The sequence below is a fragment of the Bison bison genome, unplaced genomic scaffold (genome assembly GCF_000754665.1).
Source record: "Bison bison bison isolate TAMUID 2011002044 unplaced genomic scaffold, Bison_UMD1.0 scf7180017862931, whole genome shotgun sequence".
NCBI classification, from domain to species: Eukaryota; Metazoa; Chordata; class Mammalia; order Artiodactyla; family Bovidae; genus Bison; species Bison bison.
Genome location: NW_011493503.1, coordinates 61,000 through 82,774, shown reverse-complemented (window position 1 = coordinate 82,774; position 21,775 = coordinate 61,000). Strand labels below are relative to the sequence as shown.

General features: G+C 54.2%; 3 protein-coding genes across 4 annotated transcripts; 2 read left to right on the top strand and 1 right to left on the bottom strand.

Annotated features, from left to right (window-relative positions):
* The first annotated feature begins 8,977 nt into the window (after positions 1 to 8,977).
* Positions 8,978 to 10,488, top strand: SCGB1C1 (secretoglobin, family 1C, member 1). The gene is made up of 3 exons (XM_010832937.1): positions 8,978 to 9,040; positions 9,672 to 9,871; positions 10,306 to 10,488. Exons 1-3 carry the CDS (start codon positions 8,986 to 8,988, stop codon positions 10,336 to 10,338), a joined length of 288 nt encoding a protein of 95 aa, XP_010831239.1. The 5' UTR covers positions 8,978 to 8,985; the 3' UTR covers positions 10,339 to 10,488.
* Positions 10,489 to 11,329: 841 nt separating this feature from the next.
* Positions 11,330 to 14,888, top strand: ODF3 (outer dense fiber of sperm tails 3). 2 transcript variants are annotated; one of them, XM_010832934.1, is made up of 6 exons: positions 11,330 to 12,008; positions 12,189 to 12,389; positions 12,860 to 12,961; positions 13,139 to 13,260; positions 14,044 to 14,184; positions 14,571 to 14,888. In XM_010832934.1, the coding sequence occupies exons 1-6, from the start codon at positions 11,900 to 11,902 to the stop codon at positions 14,658 to 14,660; spliced, it is 765 nt and encodes a 254-aa protein (XP_010831236.1). In that variant the 5' UTR covers positions 11,330 to 11,899; the 3' UTR covers positions 14,661 to 14,888. The 2 variants fall into 2 exon arrangements, with proteins under 2 accessions (XP_010831236.1, XP_010831238.1); XM_010832936.1 differs by lacking the exon at positions 14,044 to 14,184 and having other exon boundaries at positions 11,900 to 12,008; positions 14,571 to 14,660.
* A 1,072-nt stretch (positions 14,889 to 15,960) lies between these two features.
* BET1L (Bet1 golgi vesicular membrane trafficking protein-like) lies at positions 15,961 to 21,749 on the bottom strand. The gene is made up of 4 exons (XM_010832933.1): positions 20,215 to 21,749; positions 18,969 to 19,060; positions 18,673 to 18,729; positions 15,961 to 18,544 (listed from the first exon to the last, which is right to left on the bottom strand). Exons 1-4 carry the CDS (start codon positions 20,231 to 20,233, stop codon positions 18,377 to 18,379), a joined length of 336 nt encoding a protein of 111 aa, XP_010831235.1. The 5' UTR covers positions 20,234 to 21,749; the 3' UTR covers positions 15,961 to 18,376.
* Positions 21,750 to 21,775: the final 26 nt, after the last annotated feature.

The window sequence follows — 21,775 nt, the reverse complement described above, 5'->3', positions numbered from 1 at the left end:
CATTTCTAGTTTTATTGATTTGGTTCTTCCCTAACCACCTGATGCGAAGAACTGACTCATTAGAAAAGACCCTGATGCTGGGGAAGATTGATGGCAGGAGGAGAAGGGGACGACAGAGGATGAATTGGTTGGATGGCATCACCAACTCTATGGACATGAGTTTGAGCAAGCTCTGGGAGTTGGTGATGGACAGAGAAGCCTGGTGTGCCTGCAGTCCATGGGATGGCAAAGGGTCGGATATGACTGAGTCACTGAACTGAGCCCCAGTGTTCGTTGCAGCACTATTTACAATAGCTAGAACATGGAAGCACCTAGATGTCCATCGACAGATGAACAGAAGCTGCGGCACATATACAGAATGCAATATTACTCAGCCAAAAAAGGAACGCATTTTAGTCAGTTCTAATGAGGTGAACGAACCTAGAGCCTATTACACAAAGTAAAGTAAGTCAGAAAGATAAAGATAAATCATCATATACTAATGCATATATACAGAATCTAGAAAGATGGTACCAAAGAATTTATTTTCAGGGCAGCAATGGAGAAACAGATAGAGAACAGACTTATGGACATGGGGAGAGGGGAGGAGAGGGTGAGAGTAAGTAAGTATGGAGAGAGTAGGATGGAAACTTACATTACCATGTGTAAAATAGATGGCCAATGGGAATTTGCTGTATGTCTCAGGAAACTCAAACAGGGGCTTGGTATCAACCTAGAGGGGTGGGATAAGGAGGGAGATAGGAGGGAGGTTCAAGAGGGAGGGGATATATGTGTACCTATGGCTGATTAATATTGAGGTTTGACATAAAACAACAGAAGTGTGTAAAGCAATTATCCTTCAATTATAAATAATTGAATTTTTTAAATATTAGAGAAATGGAAACCAAAATGTCAGAAGAGCCATTGTTTAAAACTCCACAGACAGTATGTTGTTAAGAGGGTGTGAGCAAAAGGGAACTCTCCCCCACTGCAGCTGAGGATGTAAATTGGTAACAATCACAATAGATGACATTGTGGAGGTTCCTTAAACAATGAAAATGAGAGTGAGATGGGAAGAGTTCCTAATGCCATACACCAAAAGAAACTACAAGCAATGTAAGCCCCCAGAACCCCTGATACAGGCAGGCCCTCCTTGAGGAAATCCAAGTCCACCGCACAGAAACGAAGTGGAGCCTCTAGGCTGCAAGAGCTTTCAAAAGACCCTGGGCTCCATGTGTCTCTTGGGCTGGGGTTTTCGCCACTGGCCACTGGTCATCTTACTATGACCACTATATGGATGATCACATCCTTCTCAGTGTGGTTTTGCAGAAGCTAGGATGTGTCCCTGGAATCAAAGGTAAAGGGAAAAAGTGAAGAGACACAAGCCTTGGATGTTTCTCCTAGCCCATTCCACTCCAATTGACAATTATCGCACACAGAATTTTCCCTGAGGCTCTGCTTGCCCAAGGAACAAGTCAGGTATGAAGAAACGCTTCCATCTTGTGACCACATCCTGTAACAACAAATGTGAAACCAGCTCCTATGTGCTCTTAGCGTTCAAAGGGCCTTTGCTGTGTTCAGTCGCTCGTCCTGTCTTGAGATCCCATGAACTGCAGCATTCCAGGCTGCCCTTTCCTTCATCATCTCAGTAATGTTTCCAGAAAAGAAAATGGGATCAGAATGGGAAAATGCATTTCCATACAGTTGGGATGGCTGGTGACGTTTGAAGTGGGCCTGTGGATAGGATTATAAGGTGGAATCATAAAATTTCCTTGTTTGAGGGTTATGTGCTGGTTCCCGGGAACAGTGTCCCTGTTTGGGGTAAAACACACTGGAGTATTTTGAGTCAAGTATCAAATGCATGTTGGAAATTACTGAAAAGTGGATTATTTCTCAAAACAATCATGGCAATACCACATCAGAGAAGCAGGGAAGACATCAAGCCTCATTATAGAGGCCAGGCCTTACTGAGGTCCAATTCAACCAAAGTTGCTAAAGACCCTGTTAGGAGTCCACTGCTTATTAAGGAACATTGCGAAGATTATATTAGAAGCCATCATATCTTGGGTGCTGTGGATGATCTGGGATATGGTAGAAACAGTGGGATTTTATAATTAAAATTTTTCACATCACTTCACAAAAAAATTGAGAGAAAAAATTCACTAAATTTACAGAGTACAAAAACAAAGTACAAAAATCAGTTGCCTTTCCAAACACTAATAAACCATTGAGAAGAGAAATTAAGAAAACAATCCCATTTACAATTACATCAAAAAGAACAAAAATCCTAGGAATAAATTTAACCAAGGGTATGAAAAACCTGCACACTGAAATCTATAAGACATTGATAAACAAATTGAAGAAGACAAAAATAAATAATCTCCTGTGTTCATGGAACGGAAGAACTAATATTGCTAAAATGTCCATTCTACCAGTGTATATACATACCCTACCAAAATTCCAATGGCATTTTTCATGGAATTAAAATAAACCATCCTCACATCTGTGGAGAACAACAAAGGACCCTGAATAGCCAAAGGGATTTTGAGGAGGCGGGGCCGGGGGCGGGACAGGCTGGAGGCATCTCGTTCCCTAACTTCATGCTACATCTCAACACTGTGATCACCAAAACAGTGTTGAATAGGCACAAAAACAGACATGCAGACCAGAGAGCTCAGAAATAAACCTACGGACGTGTGGTCAGTTAATTCACAAGACAGGAACCAAGAACACACATCGAGGAAAGCACAGCCCCTCAATAAACGGAGCGGGAAACCGGACACTGCACGTCAAAGAGCAACGCGCCCTGCCGGTACCACGGACACAAGCTGGCTGAGACCCCAGAGTTGTCCGCATCAATTCCTTCCCCTCCTGGATCCTCTAAGGATAGACTCCCAGCAGCCAGGCAGGCACAGAAAGCCTCTCCCCACCTTTTCCTCCAACAGCACCACCTCCTGGCAGGTCCTGGGGAGACCCGGCTCCCATCAGCTACCACTCAGTCACTGCGGGCGTCAGGGAAGCACAGGCCACGCAAGCGCACAGTCCAGTCAGGCCCCACACCGTTAGCAGATCTGCTTCATACAGTACCCTTTGGAAAATCAAGCTGAAATGCAGTCAAGCATCCTGCTGTGTCTTTTGGTTGAAAGACGGTGTTATAATTCAGAACCATTGTTTTCCAGATCCCAAGGAGTAATGAGTAGGGTTGCAATAAAATACCATTTCTTTTATTCATAGCAGTATAGCTGAAGATCTTCCCAGCTTTGCAAAGTATACCCTAGGGGACTACAGGATGGAGCAGAGCTCTGATCACCCACACTCTATTTTTCACTACCAGTGTTGTCAAATATCAAACAAACATCAAACCAGGGCAGAACAGTCTCTTAAGGCAGCAGTTCCCATGGCTTCCCTGATGGCCCAGTGGTAAAGAATCTGCCTGCCAACGCAGGAGACACAGCTTCGATCCCTGATATGGGAAGATCCCATGTGCTGCAGAGCAGCTAAACCTGTGTTAACTATCAAGCCTGTGCTCTAGGCCTGGGAGCAGCAACTCCTGAGCCCGGGCGCTGCAGTGGAGATCGTGCTCCATGGCAAGAGAAGCCACGGCAGTGAGAGGTCTGCACACTGCAACCAGAGAGTAGCCCCTGCTTGCCACAACTAGAGAAAAGCCCGCACAGTGAAGACCCAACACAACCAAAACTGAATCAATAATTAATAATAATGATAAAAAGGTCACAGTTCCCAGCACCCAGAAAGGGAGATTCCCAACCAACACCCCATCAGTCAGAGATGAATCCAAAAGACCAAGCTTGAGTCCGAAAGCAAGAACGCCAACCAACGCCCCATCTGAGACGGGGTCACATGACCAACCAACGCCCCATCTGAGACGGGGTCACATGACCAACCAACACCCCAGCTGAGACGGGGTCACATGACCAACCAACGCCCCATCTGAGATGGGGTCACATGACCAACCAACGCCCCATCTGAGGTGGGGTCACATGACCAACCAACGCCCCATCTGAGACAGGGTCAGATGAACAAGCCTTAGTCCCAACCAGTGCTCTGCTGTGAGCATAGCTAACGTGGTAGGAAGAACATCTCGGTGTCATCACCCTCGAGCTCCGTTACCAGGGACATGGCAGCCAGCCAGAGCAGGCACTGATACACACACGCTACAGACAACAAACACCATGGTTCAGATAAGAGATCAGATGAGGTGTCGTCCGAATATTCCACTCCCACTCCCAGATGGAGGTGGCCAAACAGGTAGGCCCAGCTCCCGAAAGGGAACCCAGAGTGGCTCCTTTCTCATGGAATGAACTCAGATGGAGCAGGTAGAACTCCTGGCCGGCACAAACTGGAGTGACTCGCCCCCAAACGACTCTGAGTATGGACTGTGGCTCAGGATATTTATTGGCCTCAAACAGTCTCATGTCTGGAAGGCCAGTGCCTGTCAGGAAGAATCCCTTCAAGTTCCCTGGAACGAAATGAGTTCCAGTAGCTACTGCGGACTCAAGGAAGGGGCTTCCCTGTCTGGGGTCACCCACCATGGATACGGACTCCTAGTTGACTTGAAAAATTGCTGTTGATCCAAGTTTGTATGTCCAACACATAGTGAGGACAAAAAAGTTGAAACATCAGAGTTTGGAGCAGAGAAAAGTTATTGCAAGAGCAGAGCAGAAGAACAGGTGGCTCGTGCTCAAAAAACTGGAACTCCCAGATGGTTTAGGGGGAGGCATTTTTAAAGGCAAATTAAAGGGTGAGAGCTGCAGAGTATGTCACTTTCTTCTGGGGTAACACAGTGGTGCTCCAGGAATCTTGCATTCAGCAAGAATTTACCATCCTCCACCTGGGTAGGGGCCTTAGCTCCTGCAGAAGAACTCAAAGATACGTTAAGTCCATCTCTCAAGGAGGAATCAGGACCTGGCTTTATTGCTGCTCTATTGTTACTTGACTGCTCCTCTTTTACTTCTGTATTCCCTCCCTTCCCTAATCAGTAACTGCATCTGTCCTTTGGAATTCAGAGAAGGTCTAGGAGGTTGAAGCCTTTTTCCTACAGAAAAGAAACAGGGGACATGGAAAGGCTTTTGTAGCCAAGAGGGCCCCACAAGGTCCTGCTTGGTTTCATTATTTTTCATTATAACTTGGTGAATACAGTTATTGATAAGATGGCAATTGTTCCAAGATATATGTAGTTTGAATGCTGCTGCTGCTGCTAAGTCACTTCAGTCGTGTCCAACTCTGTGCAACCCCATAGATGGCAGCCCACTAGGCTCTTCTGTCCCTGGGACTCTCCAGGCAAGAATACTGGAGTGGGCTGCCATTTCCTTCTCCAATGCATGTAAGTGAAAAGTGAAAGTGAAGTCGCTCAGTCGTACCCAGCTCCCAGCAACCCCATGGACTGCCGCCTACCAGGCCTCTCCGTCCACGGGATTTTCCAGGCAAGAGTACTGGAGTGGGTTGCCATTGCCCTTATGATGATGTAAAAAAACATATATTAAGTTTTAGCCTTATTACCAACAAAACTGTTAGCTCTAAGCCATATGAGATCTAAACTATTTTCAGATATGATGGTTATCCAGGGGAGGATTCCTACTAAGAGAATTTGACTACAGAAAGAACTCTCAGTATTTCTACAAGAAAAACAGCCACTTTCAGCCTCTGGCTCATTAACAACATGAATCAGACAGTCTGACTTACCAATGTGATATTTTCAATGCCAGAACTGAATGTCACATACTTTCATGAGGGCACTAAAGTCATAGGGCACAAATAAATGTTCAAAAACTAGAAGAACAGAGACTTTAAAGTTTGAGGAGATGAGTTTCATAACCTAACAAATATGATCTTGTATTTGCACATCTCTGAAAATTCCAACTGAGCAAATTATGGATTGATAGAATCCGGTGGGGTCTTTTTAAAGAACATTTTGACTGTAATTTTCCATCAAAAGAAGATCCATGCCTAAAGTGTTGATGAATGCAGAGTCTACTTTTTGCTCCCCGTTAGCCAAACCCAACCTGAAAACAGAAGACTGGGAGCCTCCTGGGGCTCCAAGTGAGATTAAGTTGAGTGGAGAGTGGTCTGAGGAGCCAAGAGGAAGCCCCCAGCGCCGGTGCTGCGGGGCAGCTTTTGTTGTGCTGTATTTGGCTTACAGATGAGTCATGTTATAGCAGGAGTAAATGTCGATGAGGATGATGCAGTAGAGATAAAGACATGATACTGCAGAAAGAGATGACAAAGCCTTTATTTGGGGAGAAGTGATGGAGGAGGATTGTCTTTGGTGTGTGTGAAGACAGGTCCTCTCTCACAAGGCAAGGTCTTAGCATGAGGTCAGCACATCCTGCTGAGTGGGCAGGAGGAGAGAAAGAGGTGGCACCAGCCAGTGCTGGGGAAGAGGGTGCGAGGGGAAGGGTTTTGGTGTGACTGAAGAAAGGTTCCTAGCCATGGCCCAGAGATCCAGGCCAGGTGGACTGTGAAGGTTCACCAGAGCAGTTTCTAAGTAACTGCTGGGCACCAGACGCAGCAAGCTAAGGGCTGGGACATAGCCAGAGGCAGGGGCACTTAAAATGGAAATTGAGAAGGGAGTGCAGTTATCTTGTCCGTATTACAGGGACCAGGGAATAACCTTGACAGTGACTGACTGAAGTGTGTGGAGGGCAAGACCACAGGAGGTGAGGCCTGGGGGATGAGGGTCCGGTGAGATGGGTTAGCTATGTGTGTAGCAAAGTCACCAAGAATGGTACCTGGAGGAGTAAGCGGAGCAAGACAGAATCGAGATGCTCGCATCCTCTGCAACTGTGAGAGATTGCTGGGGATCTGTAACTGACAGTGCCTGTGAAGGGCTTCAGGAGCACCACTGAATAGCATGTCACCCCAGAGGGCTGGGTTTGCTGAAAAAGAAAATCAGCAGTCCTAAGGTAGTACAGGGGGCACCTCGTCCTCCACCAGTCTGGGGAGTTATTTTGTTGGGAGTGGACAGCAAATTATGCTTGGAGACTGAGATTGTCTTTGCCCATAGTTTATTTAACACAAAATTATAACAATTGCATAAGCCAGTAACATGCAGGATAATGTTTCCTTGTAATAAACCAATAAAGAAATAACATAATCCAAACAAATGATTAATTACACTGCTGTTCCGCAGAAGGGGAGATGACAGGAATAAAGTCCAAATTCAGTTGAAATTATTTATTGCTTGAGATGTGGCTTCTCTAAGAGGTTCTCCAGAGTCAGGAGCCAGCCAGGAGCCGACATTCCATGGCCTGTTGCTAGGGAATGATCCTGACACTGCTCGCTTCATTCTTAAATCAACTTTACTTCCAAAACAACCTCTTTTGGCCTTTGTCATAAAGAAGTATATTAAAACAACTTCACTTACATCATAAAAAGTGCATTTGAAATCATATCAAACCAACACACAGCACTCTGGAGACTGGGAGGAAGTGGAGGAAGGGGAATGATGCTGGCCCCTCTCTGCTGGGGCCGGAGGGATTCAGAAGGACAGGGATCCAGGCCCCACCCCAGGGACCCTGCTTCCATGGGTCTGCACCGTGTCGAAGCCGTAGGGACAGCACTTTTAAACGTCTCTCCAGGTGACCTGGCAAGCAGCCCGAGGACCACAAAGTTAAAGAAGGTGATGGGTCCATCGGAGCGCAATCAGAGCAAGGGCTGTCCCACTGACTAGATCCTTCGGGCCGTGGGGACAGGATGGGGCTCACATTTGCTGACTGCAGTCTCACCCATACAGCCACATTGTTTTGTTACAGATGACTTCACTACAGGTTGCTTCTCCTCAACTCTTGGAACTATGTGTATAAGTAGGTTATATCATCTATGGGTTTCATTTCACGTTAGCAAGGGGATTACAGACTGCTTGTGATAAACAGACGGCCAAATGGATGAGAAGCTCTAAGTGCTCAGAGGACGCAGGAGAAGGGTCTGGGGTCTGTGACAGACTCAGGACCAGTTAGAGGCGCGTGAGAGGCAGGGAGAGAAACAGGGCAGGTGGCCAACCCGGACGGAGCCGCCCTGGAGGCCTGGTGACGGCACGAGTCGATTCTGAGCAGGGTCCCCGGGTTCAGGTAGGGCGGAAACCGTGGGTCCTTGCAGAGACCGTGCGGGAGAGTGGGCTGTCCTGCTGGATGCCATGGGCCGCCAGGTGGCAGCATGGGACAGGAGAAGAGGGGCCGGGCCCCGGGCAGGAGGGTCAGGATGGCAGCGCTGCTCCTGGGAGATCAGGTCAGGGGCCCCGGCGGCCCAGCCCATGTCTCCATTACAGCACTGGACTGTCTCCCCCAGACCCTGGACTTCCCCAGGCTGGAGGACCACCGAAGGAAGCTAAGTCAGAGCAGCCCCTCCCTGCTCCCCGCAGTGATATTGGTCATCACACCAGGCCTCAGAGACAGTCCAGCTCCTCGCCGCTTGGTCACTCTCAGGCCCACCCTCTGTTCCCTGGAGGCTGCTGCCCACTTCAGGCCTCCTGTGGCCCTGGGCCCATCTCCCAGCACTCAATCTGTAAGACCCAGGAAGCCCTCAGGAGTGCCCCACCCCTCTGCACCCACCCCCTCCCCAGTGGAGATCTTTAGGCTATCTCAGGGCTCAGAGCTCAGTACTGGTCCACGAAGCACATTGAGTGGAGGGGGTTTTCCACTCCAAAAGAAAGGCCTGGGCCTGGGCCCAGCCCAAGAGCCTGCCACTCTCAGCCACAAGCCAAGCAAGGCTAGAGGCGCTCAGCGTCCCTTCCTTCCTCACTGACCAGGCTCACCTTGCCCCCCTACGTATGTCCAGGCACCCCAAACGGTTTGCCAACCAGCCCTCACAGAGCACCCTGGGCCCCTTGCTGCTTGGCACCCACTAAGGGCAGGGGGTGAGGACACACCCCCAGCTGCCCTTCTTGTGCTCTCACTGGCCAGGCCTTGACAAGCAGGTTGGACCCACCCCCCAGACTGGCCTGTGAGGCATAAAGCCAGCAAGGCAGCTCATGAGTCACCGCCGCTCTGCGCCATGAAGAGAAGCAGCGCCCTCCTGCTAGCAGCTCTCACCGTGCTCTGCACCTGCGGTGAGTCTGCACTGACAGGGGCTTCCAGCACATTCGGGAGGCTGGGGCCAGAGGAGCAGGTGGGAACCTCGGAAACTAGATCTCCAGGCACTGGCCCTGCAGTGATTGATGCCCTCCTTCTCAGGCACCCCGACCCACTTCCATCACAGAACGTGGACATGGGCAATGACCCTGGTGCCCTTGCTGACCCCAGTCCCCAGGCAACCCTACCCCAACCGTAGACTGATCCCAACTGGCCCCAACCCCAGCCCAGCTTCAACCTCTGTCTCAGCCCCTGTGTCACCACCAAGCCCAATGTCACCAACTCAGCCCAACTCAGGCTGACCCTGACCCCAATCCAAGCTCCAGGTAAGCCAACCTCACAGGAAGGGGAAATTCCCACATCAGAGGCTTGGCTTTCCTTCCTCAGTGATGCCAGGGAGCCCAGAATGAAAAGAGGCAGCTGAGGTTAGGGTAACGGGAGGGATCTGAGGGCAGGTGGAATTGGGGGATGTTGTGGAGGAAAATCTGGGGCAGGTGGGGTGGGTGTTGATGGGGAGGGTCTGGAGAACCACTGAGGCTGGAGGTGGGAAGTCTGGGGCTGGGGTTGGGAAGAGTCCTGTCCTGGCATCATCTCACCCCCGCAATACAGGGCTGGCCACAGGGGAAGACACCGAAGAGCTTTTCATGGACTTCCTGCAAACGCTGCTGGTGGGGTCCACGGAGGAGCTCTATGAGGGGCCCCTGAGCAGGTACAACATCAATGCAGATGCCAAGGCAGCAATGGAAGAGCTCAAGTCCTGCATAGACGGCCTACAGCCCATGCACAAGGCAGAGCTGGTCAAGCTGCTGGTATTGTGGCCGGGGTGGGGGGCACCCATTCCCTAAAGGCCTGCAACCCTGGCAGGACCCACAGCCCTATTCCTTAGGCCCTTGACTAAATGCCATAGCCCCTCATCGCGCACCCAGTATAGCAACCCCACGCCCCACCATCCCACAGACACCTTCCCCACCTCCGCCAGCAGAGGAGGACATCCCAGACCTCAACGCCCACATCAGCCTTCAGCCTCCCCCTACGTGCACATACGTGCATACGCACACGCTCACCTCTGCACACACATGCAAGCACATGAACACACCCTGCTTCCCCAGCGGCTGGGAGGGGACTGGCTGCAGTGTGCAGAGGCAGGCCTGGGCCTGTTTGCCTGATGGGGCTGTGCTCTCCAGTTACTGATCACTGGGCGTGGAGCCACCAGGCCCTTGGCCCACACGCATCTGCCTTGCAGGTGCAAGTGCTGGGCGGTCAGGACGATGCCTAGTGGACCCCAGATGTGGCTCCAAGCAGCCATGGGACCAGCTACACAAGCAGCCATGATGACAGCACCCCTACCACTTCCATATGCATGAATTTATCCTCAAGTCGTCCAATCAATAAAGCCTCCTGTAGCTCAGGCTCTGACTCCTCTCTCTCCCCACCCTCAGGGACACTACAGACTCCCATACACAGGGTCATGTGAGTGGAGCACACATGTGTAAGTAACCCCACATAGAGGGCAGACCCACCAACCAAAGTCCAGGCAGACTCCCTTGTAAGGAAGTAGACAAAGCAAGCCAGCGTGTAGGCAGACATGTAGATGCAGGGAGGCATTGGACACAAGAAGCTCTGCAGAGGCAGACGCAGGGGCAGGGGCTCAGAGCAAGGAGTGGCAGAGAGCCCCAGAGAGAGGCAGTGGCCAGGGCTGAGGGTACAGGCTGGGTGGGGGCGCTCTACGTCTGAAGGTTACCATTTTGAGACAATAAATGTGCACAATGCATACATGACATGGGTCCGGGGTTGAGAAGTTACTCAAGGAAAGAGACAAAGTCCCAGCTGGAGCCCCAGGAGGATTCTGCTGGTGAGGACGCTCAGGGTCCGCGTGGTCGGGGCGAGCAGTGTCAGAGGAAGGCCCCTCAGCAGCTCCCCATGCCAACACCTGCCCCCAAACCAGGGCAGGCCTGCCCTCTCCTGGATCCCTGGACCCTCAACAGCCTTCTTGTGCCTCAGTTTCCCCAGGTCAGTAGTCTCAACTGGGGGCAGGATTGAGCAGCTTCAGCTCTGCTCCTAACAACCTTACTCCTTGCCTCACTGTGCCGGTCCTCTGCACTCTACCCTGAACCCTGCAAAGAAGAGCAAAGAAAAGTCTTGGTCCTGAGCCAGCCATGGTGTGGGTGGAGGTCTCGCGGGCTGAGGCCATTGTCTCCATCACATAGACAGTGATCTAGAATCCACCATCCCACAGAGCCACATTCTAGAGCTCAGAGGCAGGGACACTTCCCCAATTCTTGACGCCCCCAGGGGGAGAGGGGAGGCCTTCCTCTCCATGCTCCTTTTCTGGAACACCCTGGCACCAAGGCTGGTGCGACGGGACCACCTCTGAGAAGGCTCAGTCCATAGGTCGCTCTGAGTGCTGCTCCCAGACCAAAGAGGTGAGGGCCCCTCCAGAGCGGCCCCCTCCCCACTCCAGGGCAAGTCTCATGCAAGAAGTTCCCCATCTTTGTCCACTGCTCCTTACCCAGTCACGCTCAGAGTCCTCTGAGCAGGAGGAACCTGCCCAGACCCCCTCAGAGCCGCTGTGGGCAGATCCACAAGCACTAAGAGAGCTTCATGGGCTTGTCTGTGAGGCCCTGATGCTCCTCCTCTTGGGGGGGTGCAGCAGAGCCAACCCACTGCTCTAAGCGGAGGCTCCCAGTGACCCTCCGTCTGGGCCCCAAGTCGAGACCCCACTGCAGAGGCACAGTGCCTGCAGCTCTGCCCATCAGGCGGGCAAAGGCAGTGACGGGGGTGGAGGGCCCAGGCCTTCCAGCACTCGGTCACCCTCCCATCCATGGACAGAACCAGTCATGGCGGAGGAGGTATGGGTGGGCACCTGGAGGCCCCATCGTCCCCGGGGGCCCATCATGGCCCTCTACAGCAGCCCTGGACCCAAGTACCTGATTCCACCCACCACGGGTAAGCCCTTGGGACTCTGGGAGGGCGGGGCAGGGGAAACAGATGCCAGGTCTGGGGTGGGCCTGGGGTGGGCCTGGGCTCCTCTCTCACTCCCAGCCCATCAACTCCTCTAGGGTCGATGGGGGGTTGGGGGGAAGCGCACGGTCTGGTTCCAGGCCGCTCAGAATCCCTGCCCCACAGGCTTTGTGAAGCACACACCCACCAAGCTGCGTGCACCAGCCTACAGCTTCCGTGGGGCTCCCATGCTCCTGGCAGAGAACTGCTCCCCAGGGCCCCGCTACAGCGTGAACCCCAAGATACTGAGGACTGGCAAGGATCTTGGCCCCGCCTACTCCATCCTGGGGCGCTACCACACAAAGACCACACTGACCCCTGGCCCCGGTGAGGGCCCCTGGCTCAGCCCCAGCCCTGCCCAAGCCTGCTGGTGGCCTCTGCAAACCTAGGGGCATGAGTGCATGAGGGGTGCAGCCGTCCTCACCCTCCCAACCCACCTTCTCCTCACAACAGGGCAACGTCGGGCCTGGTGGGGAGCTGGGACCCAGTGCAGCCTCTGAAACTCTGGTGCCCAACTCTGATTGAGGGCGTTCCTTGTCTGATTGAGTCACCACACCAGGCCCACATCAGACTCGCTCTCCAGGCCCCTGTCTCTCTAACTCCTGCAACCAGAGTTTTCATACCGGACACCCCTTGCAAAACCACGGTTGTCTTTCACTGGGGCCCAAGGCCCCACACCTGCCACGTTGGGGGTCCTCCTTGAGCTGACCAGCGCCAGGCTGTTTTGATCACCTGTTTTGATCTGTAGGATCGTCCTTACCCTCCAGCACCCACATTTTTCCCCCACCCCATCCCAGGCGACTACTTTCCAGAGAAATCTACCAAGCATGTGTTCGACTCGGCGCCCAGCCACTCCATTTCTGCCCGAACCAAGACCTTCCGAGTGGACAGCACCCCAGGTCCGCGGCAGCCTCGGTGGCCCATGGCTGACTGGGTTGGGGACCCTGGGTAGGGTGGGTGAGGGGGGCCACCCTGGTGGCTGGTCTCCTGGAGGTGGAAAGCCCAGGGGAAAAGCCAGTGGAGAATCGGGCACAGGGTTCTGTCCAGCCTGAGACTCGACGCTGGTGCATCTGCAGGCCCTGCAGCCTACATGCTACCCATGGTGATGGGTCCCCACACCGTCGGCAAGGTCTCCCAGCCCTCCTTCTCCATCAAGGGCCGCAGCAAGCTGGGCAGCTTCAGCGACGACCTGCACAAGGCAAGGGTCACCAGGCTGGGGCACAGCACTGCTTACCCCCTAGAGAGATGGCCCATCTGGTCCCTTCCCCTAGACCCCAGGGCCTACCAGCCTGGCCCCCATCCTCCTGAAACTCTGAAGCTCTTCCTCCTCTGGGAGCCTGCCACCTATCTGGCCCCACCCTCACTGGGCTACATTCCAGAGGTGAGGAGGGGCAGACGGGGGACAGGGTGAAAGGTTAAGACTCAGGCAGGAGGCTGACAGTGTTGAGGAGTGACGAAAGCAACGTGGGCGCTGCCTGAAAGGCGAGGAGAGTCTGAGACAGCGCAGCGCGCAGGGAGAAGCTGAGCAGGAGGAGGAAAACGAGCTGTGACGTGTTTGGGGGAGGAGGGCTTGGCTCCAGAAATAACCAGCGCCAAGCCCTGAGGTGCTTGTGTGCCTGGGAGCCTGGCGAGGCTGGCATCACAGCACTGCCAACCTCACCAGCCCAGCCCATGGCCCTTGCGTCCCCAATTGGGAAGGGGCCTCTTTCACACACACTCATGGAAAGGAAAGTCTGGGGCTGGCGCAGACTGGGGTGTCGTTGCCATGGTGAGGCTGAAGAGAGTGACGTCCACACAGAGCAGGGCCCACAGCACTGGAGCGCTGTCCCACGGTATGGCCATTGTTTGGAGACAGAAGAGGCCCCGGACACAGACACACAGTGACCTGGGGCCTGAAACCCAGTGTCTGGTGCCAGCCCCTGCCCTTGGAGGCCCCACGCTCTGGCAGGCCAAGCCTGTCTGAGCCTCTTTCACTTTGCAGACCCCAGGTCCCGCAGCCTACCGCCAGACTGATGTCCAGGTGACTAAGTTCAAGGCTCCACAGTATACCATGGCTGCCCGGGTGGAGCCTCCAGGGGACAAGACCCTAAAGCCAGGACCAGGAGCCCACAGCCCTGAGAAGGTGTGGCAAGAGCACGGCCTAGACGGGTGGGGTGGGAGCAGGTGGGGGTGACGTGGCCCAGAGGGGTGGTGCGGGGAAGGGCCTGCAAGCCTGCAAGGGTCATGGTGGCCGGGTACCCTCAGGACACGCGCGTTCCAGCAGCAGCCTTCTCCCCCGCTGGCGGGCTTTGTGTTCCCAGACCCCCAGACACAGGATGGTGAGCACTGCCGAGCGCTCACCACACCCAGGCTCTGCAGTCAAGCCTGGCAGAGTGGACTTCCTGCTGGCCACCTTGGCCCAGGGTTCCAGGGCTACAGCAAAACCACCGTCGACAGCCCCGGCCCGTGAGGGCAGAGCCTGCGGGGTGGGGCGGCGGTGCCGGCTCCTCACAGCCGCTCCTCTCCCAGGTGACGATGACCAGGCCCTGCGCCCCTGTCGTCTCCTTTGGCATCAAACACTCTGACTACATGACGCCCCTGGTCGTGGACGTGGACTAGCCCCGGCCCCGCCCCCACCGCCAGAAGCCTCTGCACGTCGCCCCACCAACGGATTCCCCAAGCTGAGGGCTGTGGGTGCCTCCTCCTCCAGCTGGGCTGCAGCTGGCCTGGCCCTGGAGGGCAGAGCATGCTTCTTTGGACAATTGCAATCAGTTATTTTTTCTACATGTTCCCATTTGCTAACCTTGTTTCTTGCTGTGCCCAGATATATAATAAAATCATGGATTCTACTAGCAATGGTCTCTCTTGGGGGAGGATCCAGCTTTTCCAGAAAGAGGCCCCCATAGGCGATCACACCATCCCATGTTAGGTTCCAGGGCCTGGGATCTGAGCTGAGAGAAGGGCTCATTCTGCCTCCATCCCTGCCCTCCACGTTCTGTTGTATCCTCCAGACGGTCCCTCCAGATGGTTTCTCCCTGTGAGACTGACTCTTCGCTGCTGAGATATGGAGTCTGTGCCCCTCCCCTGGATTCTAGAATAGAGCCTGTGACCATCCTGAATAATCATGCTGTTACTTGACTTCTGAAGCCAGGCCACTCAACATACAAAGGGTTTCTGCCCGGACACCCCCCTTCTCTTTGCTCATCCTCCCATCAGCCACCACGTTGTGCGTGAGCTCAGCACACAGCAAGGCAGTGAAGCCAGGTGGGCCCTCAGCTCCCATTCTGCAACCACCTGCAGATGTGTGTTGAGCTTTCAGGGGTGGTAGTGCCAGCCTTGTCTCCAAAAGGCTGTAACTAACATCCTAGAGCAGAGAGAACCGTCTGTCTCAAACACAAGCAGTCCCCATGAGGCATAACCCCACTGCGACTACACCTGCAAGTGGTCTGTTACACAGCACACAGGAAGCACAGGAGGTGTGGACAGGGAAGGGCTGTCCGAGCGGGGATGAAGAGGGGTGTTTCAGGGGGGTACCCTGGAGTCCAAGGCCGGCGCACCCCAGCCCTGCTGCACCCGTGCCTGCAGCTGTACAAAGCACATGACAACTGCTGACCTCACCGAGCTGTGACCATGGCAGGCTACTCGTTCTAAGTACTCACATACATTCCCTTAATCCTGAAGCAGCAATGCTATCATCTTTCCATCTGAGTCACAGAAACCTGGGCAAAGAAAGGTCCAGGAGCAGGAATTCTCAAGCCCACATCTGCCTGCCCAGGGGGATGAGTGAGGAGCAGAGCAGGGCCCAGAAAAGAGCAGCAGAGTAAAGACCACCAGTGCCTGTGGCCAGTTTGTAGACCAGGGTGATTTCCAGACAAAACTTTCTGAAGCTCCCACAGAAATGAAAACACCAAAGGCCATGTTTACTTTGATACTGTTTATTTCAAGTTTTTATTGCTAAATGCCTTGTCTTTGACTTAAAGGACAGAGCCTGGCTGTTTGTCCACACCTGACACCGAAGGTCCTCAAGTCCTTCTGTTTTATGGTCTCAGCAATCAGTGTCAGCAACCCCCACTTATCCACAGTATTAGGTGCTCAGTGTACAGGGCTGAGGAGGAGGAGGGTGAAGGCCCCACAGGAAACCCTGCTGACACAGCACAGCAGAGCTCCATGCCCGCTTCAGGAATGCATCTAACACAGAGAAACAAATACCCAGACCCCAAATAGCTGGAAAGGCTACCAAGAGTCATAGAGATGGAGAAGCAGGGAGGCACAGATGGCAGCCTGAGCGGAAATACACAGCAGAGACGGCCAAGTCCTCCTCATAGAAGGGACTTCACTGACAGTTCAGTTGGTAAAGAATCCGCCTGCAGTGCAGAAGACCTGGGTTCGTTCCCTGGGATGGGAAGATTCCCTGGAGAAGGGAAAAGCTACCCACTCCAGTATTCTTATTTGGATAATTCCATGAACTACAGTCCATGGGGTGACCAACAGTCAGACACAACTGAGCAACTTTCACTTTCCTCAGAAAAGACCACCCTGAAACACGAACTCCAAATTCCTGGTCTGCTTTGGAGCAGGGCAGCGGGGCAGGGCTGCCCTGGCTGAGCCACTTTCTCAGGAAACAAGGCTAGCAGGCCGAGAAAAGGCAGGGGCCACGGAGTTCAGGTCTGTGGGTATCTGCTGTGCCTGCAGTGATCAGATGGAGACACTATATGGGTACAGCTTTGAGCCTGGTGACCAGTGGACAAGTCCCTATGACTAGGTTCACTGTGAGATGGGCAGAGGATGAAGTCAAAGCCGTGGCACACAGAAGAATGGGGAACAAGGCATGACCACAGGGGCCTGTGGAGGAATGTCAAGGAGGGCAGAGAAACACCCAAGCCCCAGGGACACTGAGGCAAGTGAGCCAACCTTACTATGTGAGAAGCACACACTGGAGGGATGGTGACAGAAGGCCAAGGGCCCAGCCAAGTGCAGTGGAGAGAAAAGGGCTCCGTGGCAAGGGTCTGAGGAGAGGCCAGGCCTGCTGGGCACGGAGCAAAGGAGAGGAGGAGGAGCAGCAGGAGTGGCAGGGCCAGAAGGCGAGGTCCGCCTGGCCAGAGAAGAGCTCGAGGTGGCGAGAGGAGCCGATACACCACCCGTGGCACAAGCGTGCGGGCAGCTGGACAGTGCGCCACCAGTCCTCCGAGTAAGGAGCGTAACCAAGAGATGGGAACGGGAACCGGGAAAGACAGAGCCAGTGACTTGTTTCTTACGAGGGTTTTTAGGGGAAGACAAGGAGACTGGGGACTCACAGTCAGGTACAAAGCAGCCACTGGTTTGGCTGGGCCTGTTAGTTCAGTTCATAGGAGCAGGGGACTGACCAAGTGGACACTGAGGGCCCAGGGCGGGGTGGGCAGACATTGCAGGGCTAGGGTTAGCTTAGTGTAAACCGCCCACAAACCCTCAAAAAGTGACCTATAGGGCCTAAGAAAAGGCATTATCCAGAAACCTCCTGCCTACACCAATAAAAGCCCCGCCTCACACCTTGCCTGACTCTTAAATGTCAGATGGACCTGTCTCTAGAGATCTAGTCTCCTGGCAACAGATCTCTGATGCTGGGTAGATCCTGAATCCCATGAAAACATTAGTTTCTGCTCCTGGATACATAGCTGGGAAATTGCCAGGATCTGGACCCCAAGTCTTCAGCCAAGGCTGCAGTTCCTTCCTCCATCCACATCCCCCTGCCCATCCCTGAGGGTCTGGTTTCAGTCGTGGGATTGGAGGGCAGGAAGAGGCCACTCAGCAGCACCTTTGAATCTCTCTGGCTCATGGATGACCAGCAGCCCTGGCCACAGAAACTGCAATATCCGGGCTGAGGACACTCAGTTGGAGGTGACAACAATGATTTGAGCTTCACAGCCACACCCCCTTCCTGTGTCAGCTCCAGGCAACTCAAACATCAGACACAGCCTCATCCAGACCAAGACAGCGTAGAGGAGCCTTGAGACGTTCAGAACCTTGAGGGCCGAGGGAAGGACTGCTGCTCACAGGTGGCTGTGTCCAGGATTCCCAGATGCTCTGCTTGGACCCAACACTGCTGGGGCTTCTAGAGCCCAAGGTGGCGAGGGAGCCGGGCCTTGGCTACCCCATAGGGATAGGGCCCTTGCACACACAGAACCAGTTAACATGAGCTCACTGGGTTAGAGGCTCCCAACCACGCAGGAAGAAGATTCCTAAGCCATGATCATCATTTCAAAGGAGTATTTTGCAAACAAGTTCTCTGGAGCCCAAAACACCAGACAGAGGAAGATCCTGGTTGCCCCAGGCACCCACAGAAGCCAGCTCCCACTGGCTCACGTCCTTGCCCTCGACAGGAGGTAGGAGAGGATGAAGAAGGCCACAATCAGGCCCACAGCCACACCACAAAGCAGCTTCCGGTTGTCTCGCCCAGATCGTGCCATTGTGGAAAACCGCTTCACACTCCCCGTGAGTAGGCCCGTCATACTTGTGAAATCTGAGTCCTGGGGGAGAAATTCCAACACTGTCACAAAGGCCAGCGACTCCGCAACAAACACACACAGATGGGGGCTGCAAAGCAGGTGGTGGGGCGCTGAGCTGACCGCGACACTTGCAAACCGCAGGCCCTTACCATGCCATCCAGGTACCGGTTCTGGTCCTCCGCATCCCTATCAATGTCCAGAGCCAGCTGGTCAGGACACAGAGGGGACAGGGTCAGCCCAGGACAAATACAGTGACCAGCACCTGACCCCCAACAAGACCAGCAGGGATCAGGAGATCCAAATGCCACCTGGGCCGCACACAGATAAGTGTGCCACGATGGGACAAGGAGAACGGAACTACCTGAAACCCATCCAGGTCTTTACCGCCCTCTGATCCCCCCTCCAGGGTGCCAGGTGGAGGCAAAAGGAGAGGACCACCACTGACCGATTTGAGCCTGGTGACCTTGGAGGCCAAGCTGTCAGCCATCCGCTTGTTTTCTCGGTCTAGAATCTCCTCCACAGCACCAGGGCTCTGAGCTGCGAGGAGAGAGAGAAGCTGAAAGCATGACTCCGCCCGTGAACATCCCCGTGACCCCGTACCTCAGCCTTTGTGGCCTCGGAGTCCAACCCCACCTGGCCCAGTCAGGTGTCTAAGGGAACCGGGCCTTTGTGCGACTGTTGAGCAGGTCCTACACTGGCCCAGGATCCAACACTTCACACGTGAGACAGACTGTACAAACAGCAGTGTGTGCCAGCACAGGCCCTGGGCACGTGGCCAGGCCGGGATGGTGGGCGCGCACCTCCCAAGGGCTCCGTTCAACCAGTGCTCTCAGACATTCTGTGACAGAACCTGTACCATCCCGCCGCAGATGTCACTAGCAAGGTACACAGAACCTGTTCTCAAAATAAGCCCCAACGAGCTCCGGTAAAGACTTTGGAAAGACTAACAGGGCTTAAGACTGATCCCACACAGGGTCTTGTGTGTCACCCAGAGCCTGGTACCTGCTGAGACCTGGCCCGTGACAGGCGCTGGGCCTGGTGATTCAGAATTACCATCCTATAAGGCTGGTGAGAACTATTTATCACAAAGTTCGGAATGCATATCTGCCTCGGGCCAGATGCTTCAAGGAGACTCATCAAAAACGGGCACAGTCTAGGAACCATGGATATTTGCAAACCCCAAAATAAGAGGTGTAAAAGTCCTACCAACCGATTGTACCATTAATTCCTTAAAAGTCACAACAGCCCAGCGAAACAAGAATCAGCATCCCACTTCGCAGGTGAAAAGAGAGACTCCCAGAGGGCAAGTGGGGTACTAGGCATGCTTGGGCCCTCCTATCACGCGCAGCTCTCACTCCGAGGGGACCTAGCCTCCGGGACCCGTCGACCAGGAGACCCGGCCGAGGTCCTGTGCAGAGTCATCTCCCAGGGACGGAACGGGTGGGGACTGCGGGCATCCGGACCCCGCACTTTCACGCAGCAGTTGGGCAGGAGCGCCCACAAGGACCCAGCGACTCATCCACAGCGCGGCGGGCTGCACCCTGGCCGCCCTTCCCAAACTACGCCCGCCCGCAGGGTCTTCCCAACAACGCCACCTAGTGGCGCGGAGAAAGGCGAAGGCAGTTCCTAAGGGCAGCGGAGTCGGCCCCGGCGAGCCCTGTAGCCATCCGCCTCCGCCGTTCCGCGCTCACCCCGAGCCCAGTCCGCCATCGCGTCCAGCTCCGACCCCGGGGTCTGTCACCGCTCGATTACAGCCTCCTCGGACGTGGCGCAGTCGCCGGAAGGGGCTCCCGGCCCCACCCCTTCCGCCTCAGGCCCCCCACTTCCGGCCGAGATCTGGCCGACGGACTCGGCGGTGGGAACCAGAAGGATCTGACGTTTCTTCCGTCGTTTGACTTGGGGATGGGGCTGGCGTTTACTCTCGGGACTTCCGGATGATTTGTGTTTTTAGAGGCAACTATGGTGCCGACAGACACTCCAGCAGCCATTCCCGCCTAAGGCGGTATCCGGGTCCTAACCGGGAAGAGCACACGGGCCTTTCCCTGGCCAAATAGGCTCCTCGCCGCGACCCAGCGGGGGTTGAGGCCTGGAGCGAACTCGGTGGGAAGCCCGGTTCCAGTTACTGCCGGCAGGACAAACTGGAGATCAGTGCCTAGAAAGTGCCTGGAACGAGCGAGCGGTGCAGAAGTCGCAGGAGTGAAGCCCTCCGAAGAAAACAAGAAACCAAGAAGAGGGGTGGGAGCGTGAGGGAAGTGGGTAAGGTAGGAGCCAGTGCTTTTTGGCCTTGTACGCGGTGCTGACAAGGGGCCTGACAAAGCAGATGCTTAACAAAGCCTTCTTGCCCGGTGGATGGATTATATTTATAAGTTACCCACCCATCGTAATGGAGCAATTGTTGTGTCATTTACTCGACAATCCACTGAAATGGGAACTTTTATCATCTCCGCTTTTCAAAAGGAACAGTCCAAGCAGACCAGCAGGTGTGCCGGCTCACACAGCAGTGAAGTCACCGCACACAATCAGACGGTCTTCATCCTGACCTCCCTCCCCAGTCTCTCTTTTCTCTCAGCCCCAACAATGATGTTTCTCTCTCCCACCACGGCCATTCCCACCCTTGCACTGGCCACTCCTGCCTTGCAAAACCTTCCTTCAGAGCCTTTCCTGGCTCACTCCTTGGGCTCCGGTCTCAGCAAAAACTGGCACTTCTTCAGATCTCCTTGCAGCCCATCAAGCCCCTTTTCTTATTCAATCACAGCACGATAGCTGCCTAACGTTGTCCTGTTTGCCCGTTTTGGGCTTCACGTCTGGCACATAAGCGCCAAGAAGGCAGGGACCTGTGGGTTCTATTCACCCGCATCCCGGCTCCTCGCATGCAGTAGGCACTCAAACATCTGTTTAGAAACCAAGTGGTCCGGAGGTTGTAAAGTCCTTCCCCCCTCGACTTTTCCCTGGACATTTCACTCGTTCTGTGCATCAAGAGGGGTGTTGGTGTGCATGTGATGGAGAGGTGCGCGGCTGAGGCCCTCTCCTGTCAGGAATCCTAGCCCAAGGAGTGAGGCTCACCGCTCGGTTCAGGGCGATTCCGGCCCATAGGTCGGACGATCACCGACCCGGAGCTTAAGGCCAAAGCTGACTCGGCAGCAAAGCCTTCAAGTAATATCCAGCTGTTCCAGGCCTCGCCCCTTTAAGGCGCCACACACCCCATAGAGCACGGCGCCCGCAGGTTCCGGGTTTCCCCCACGCACACCCAGG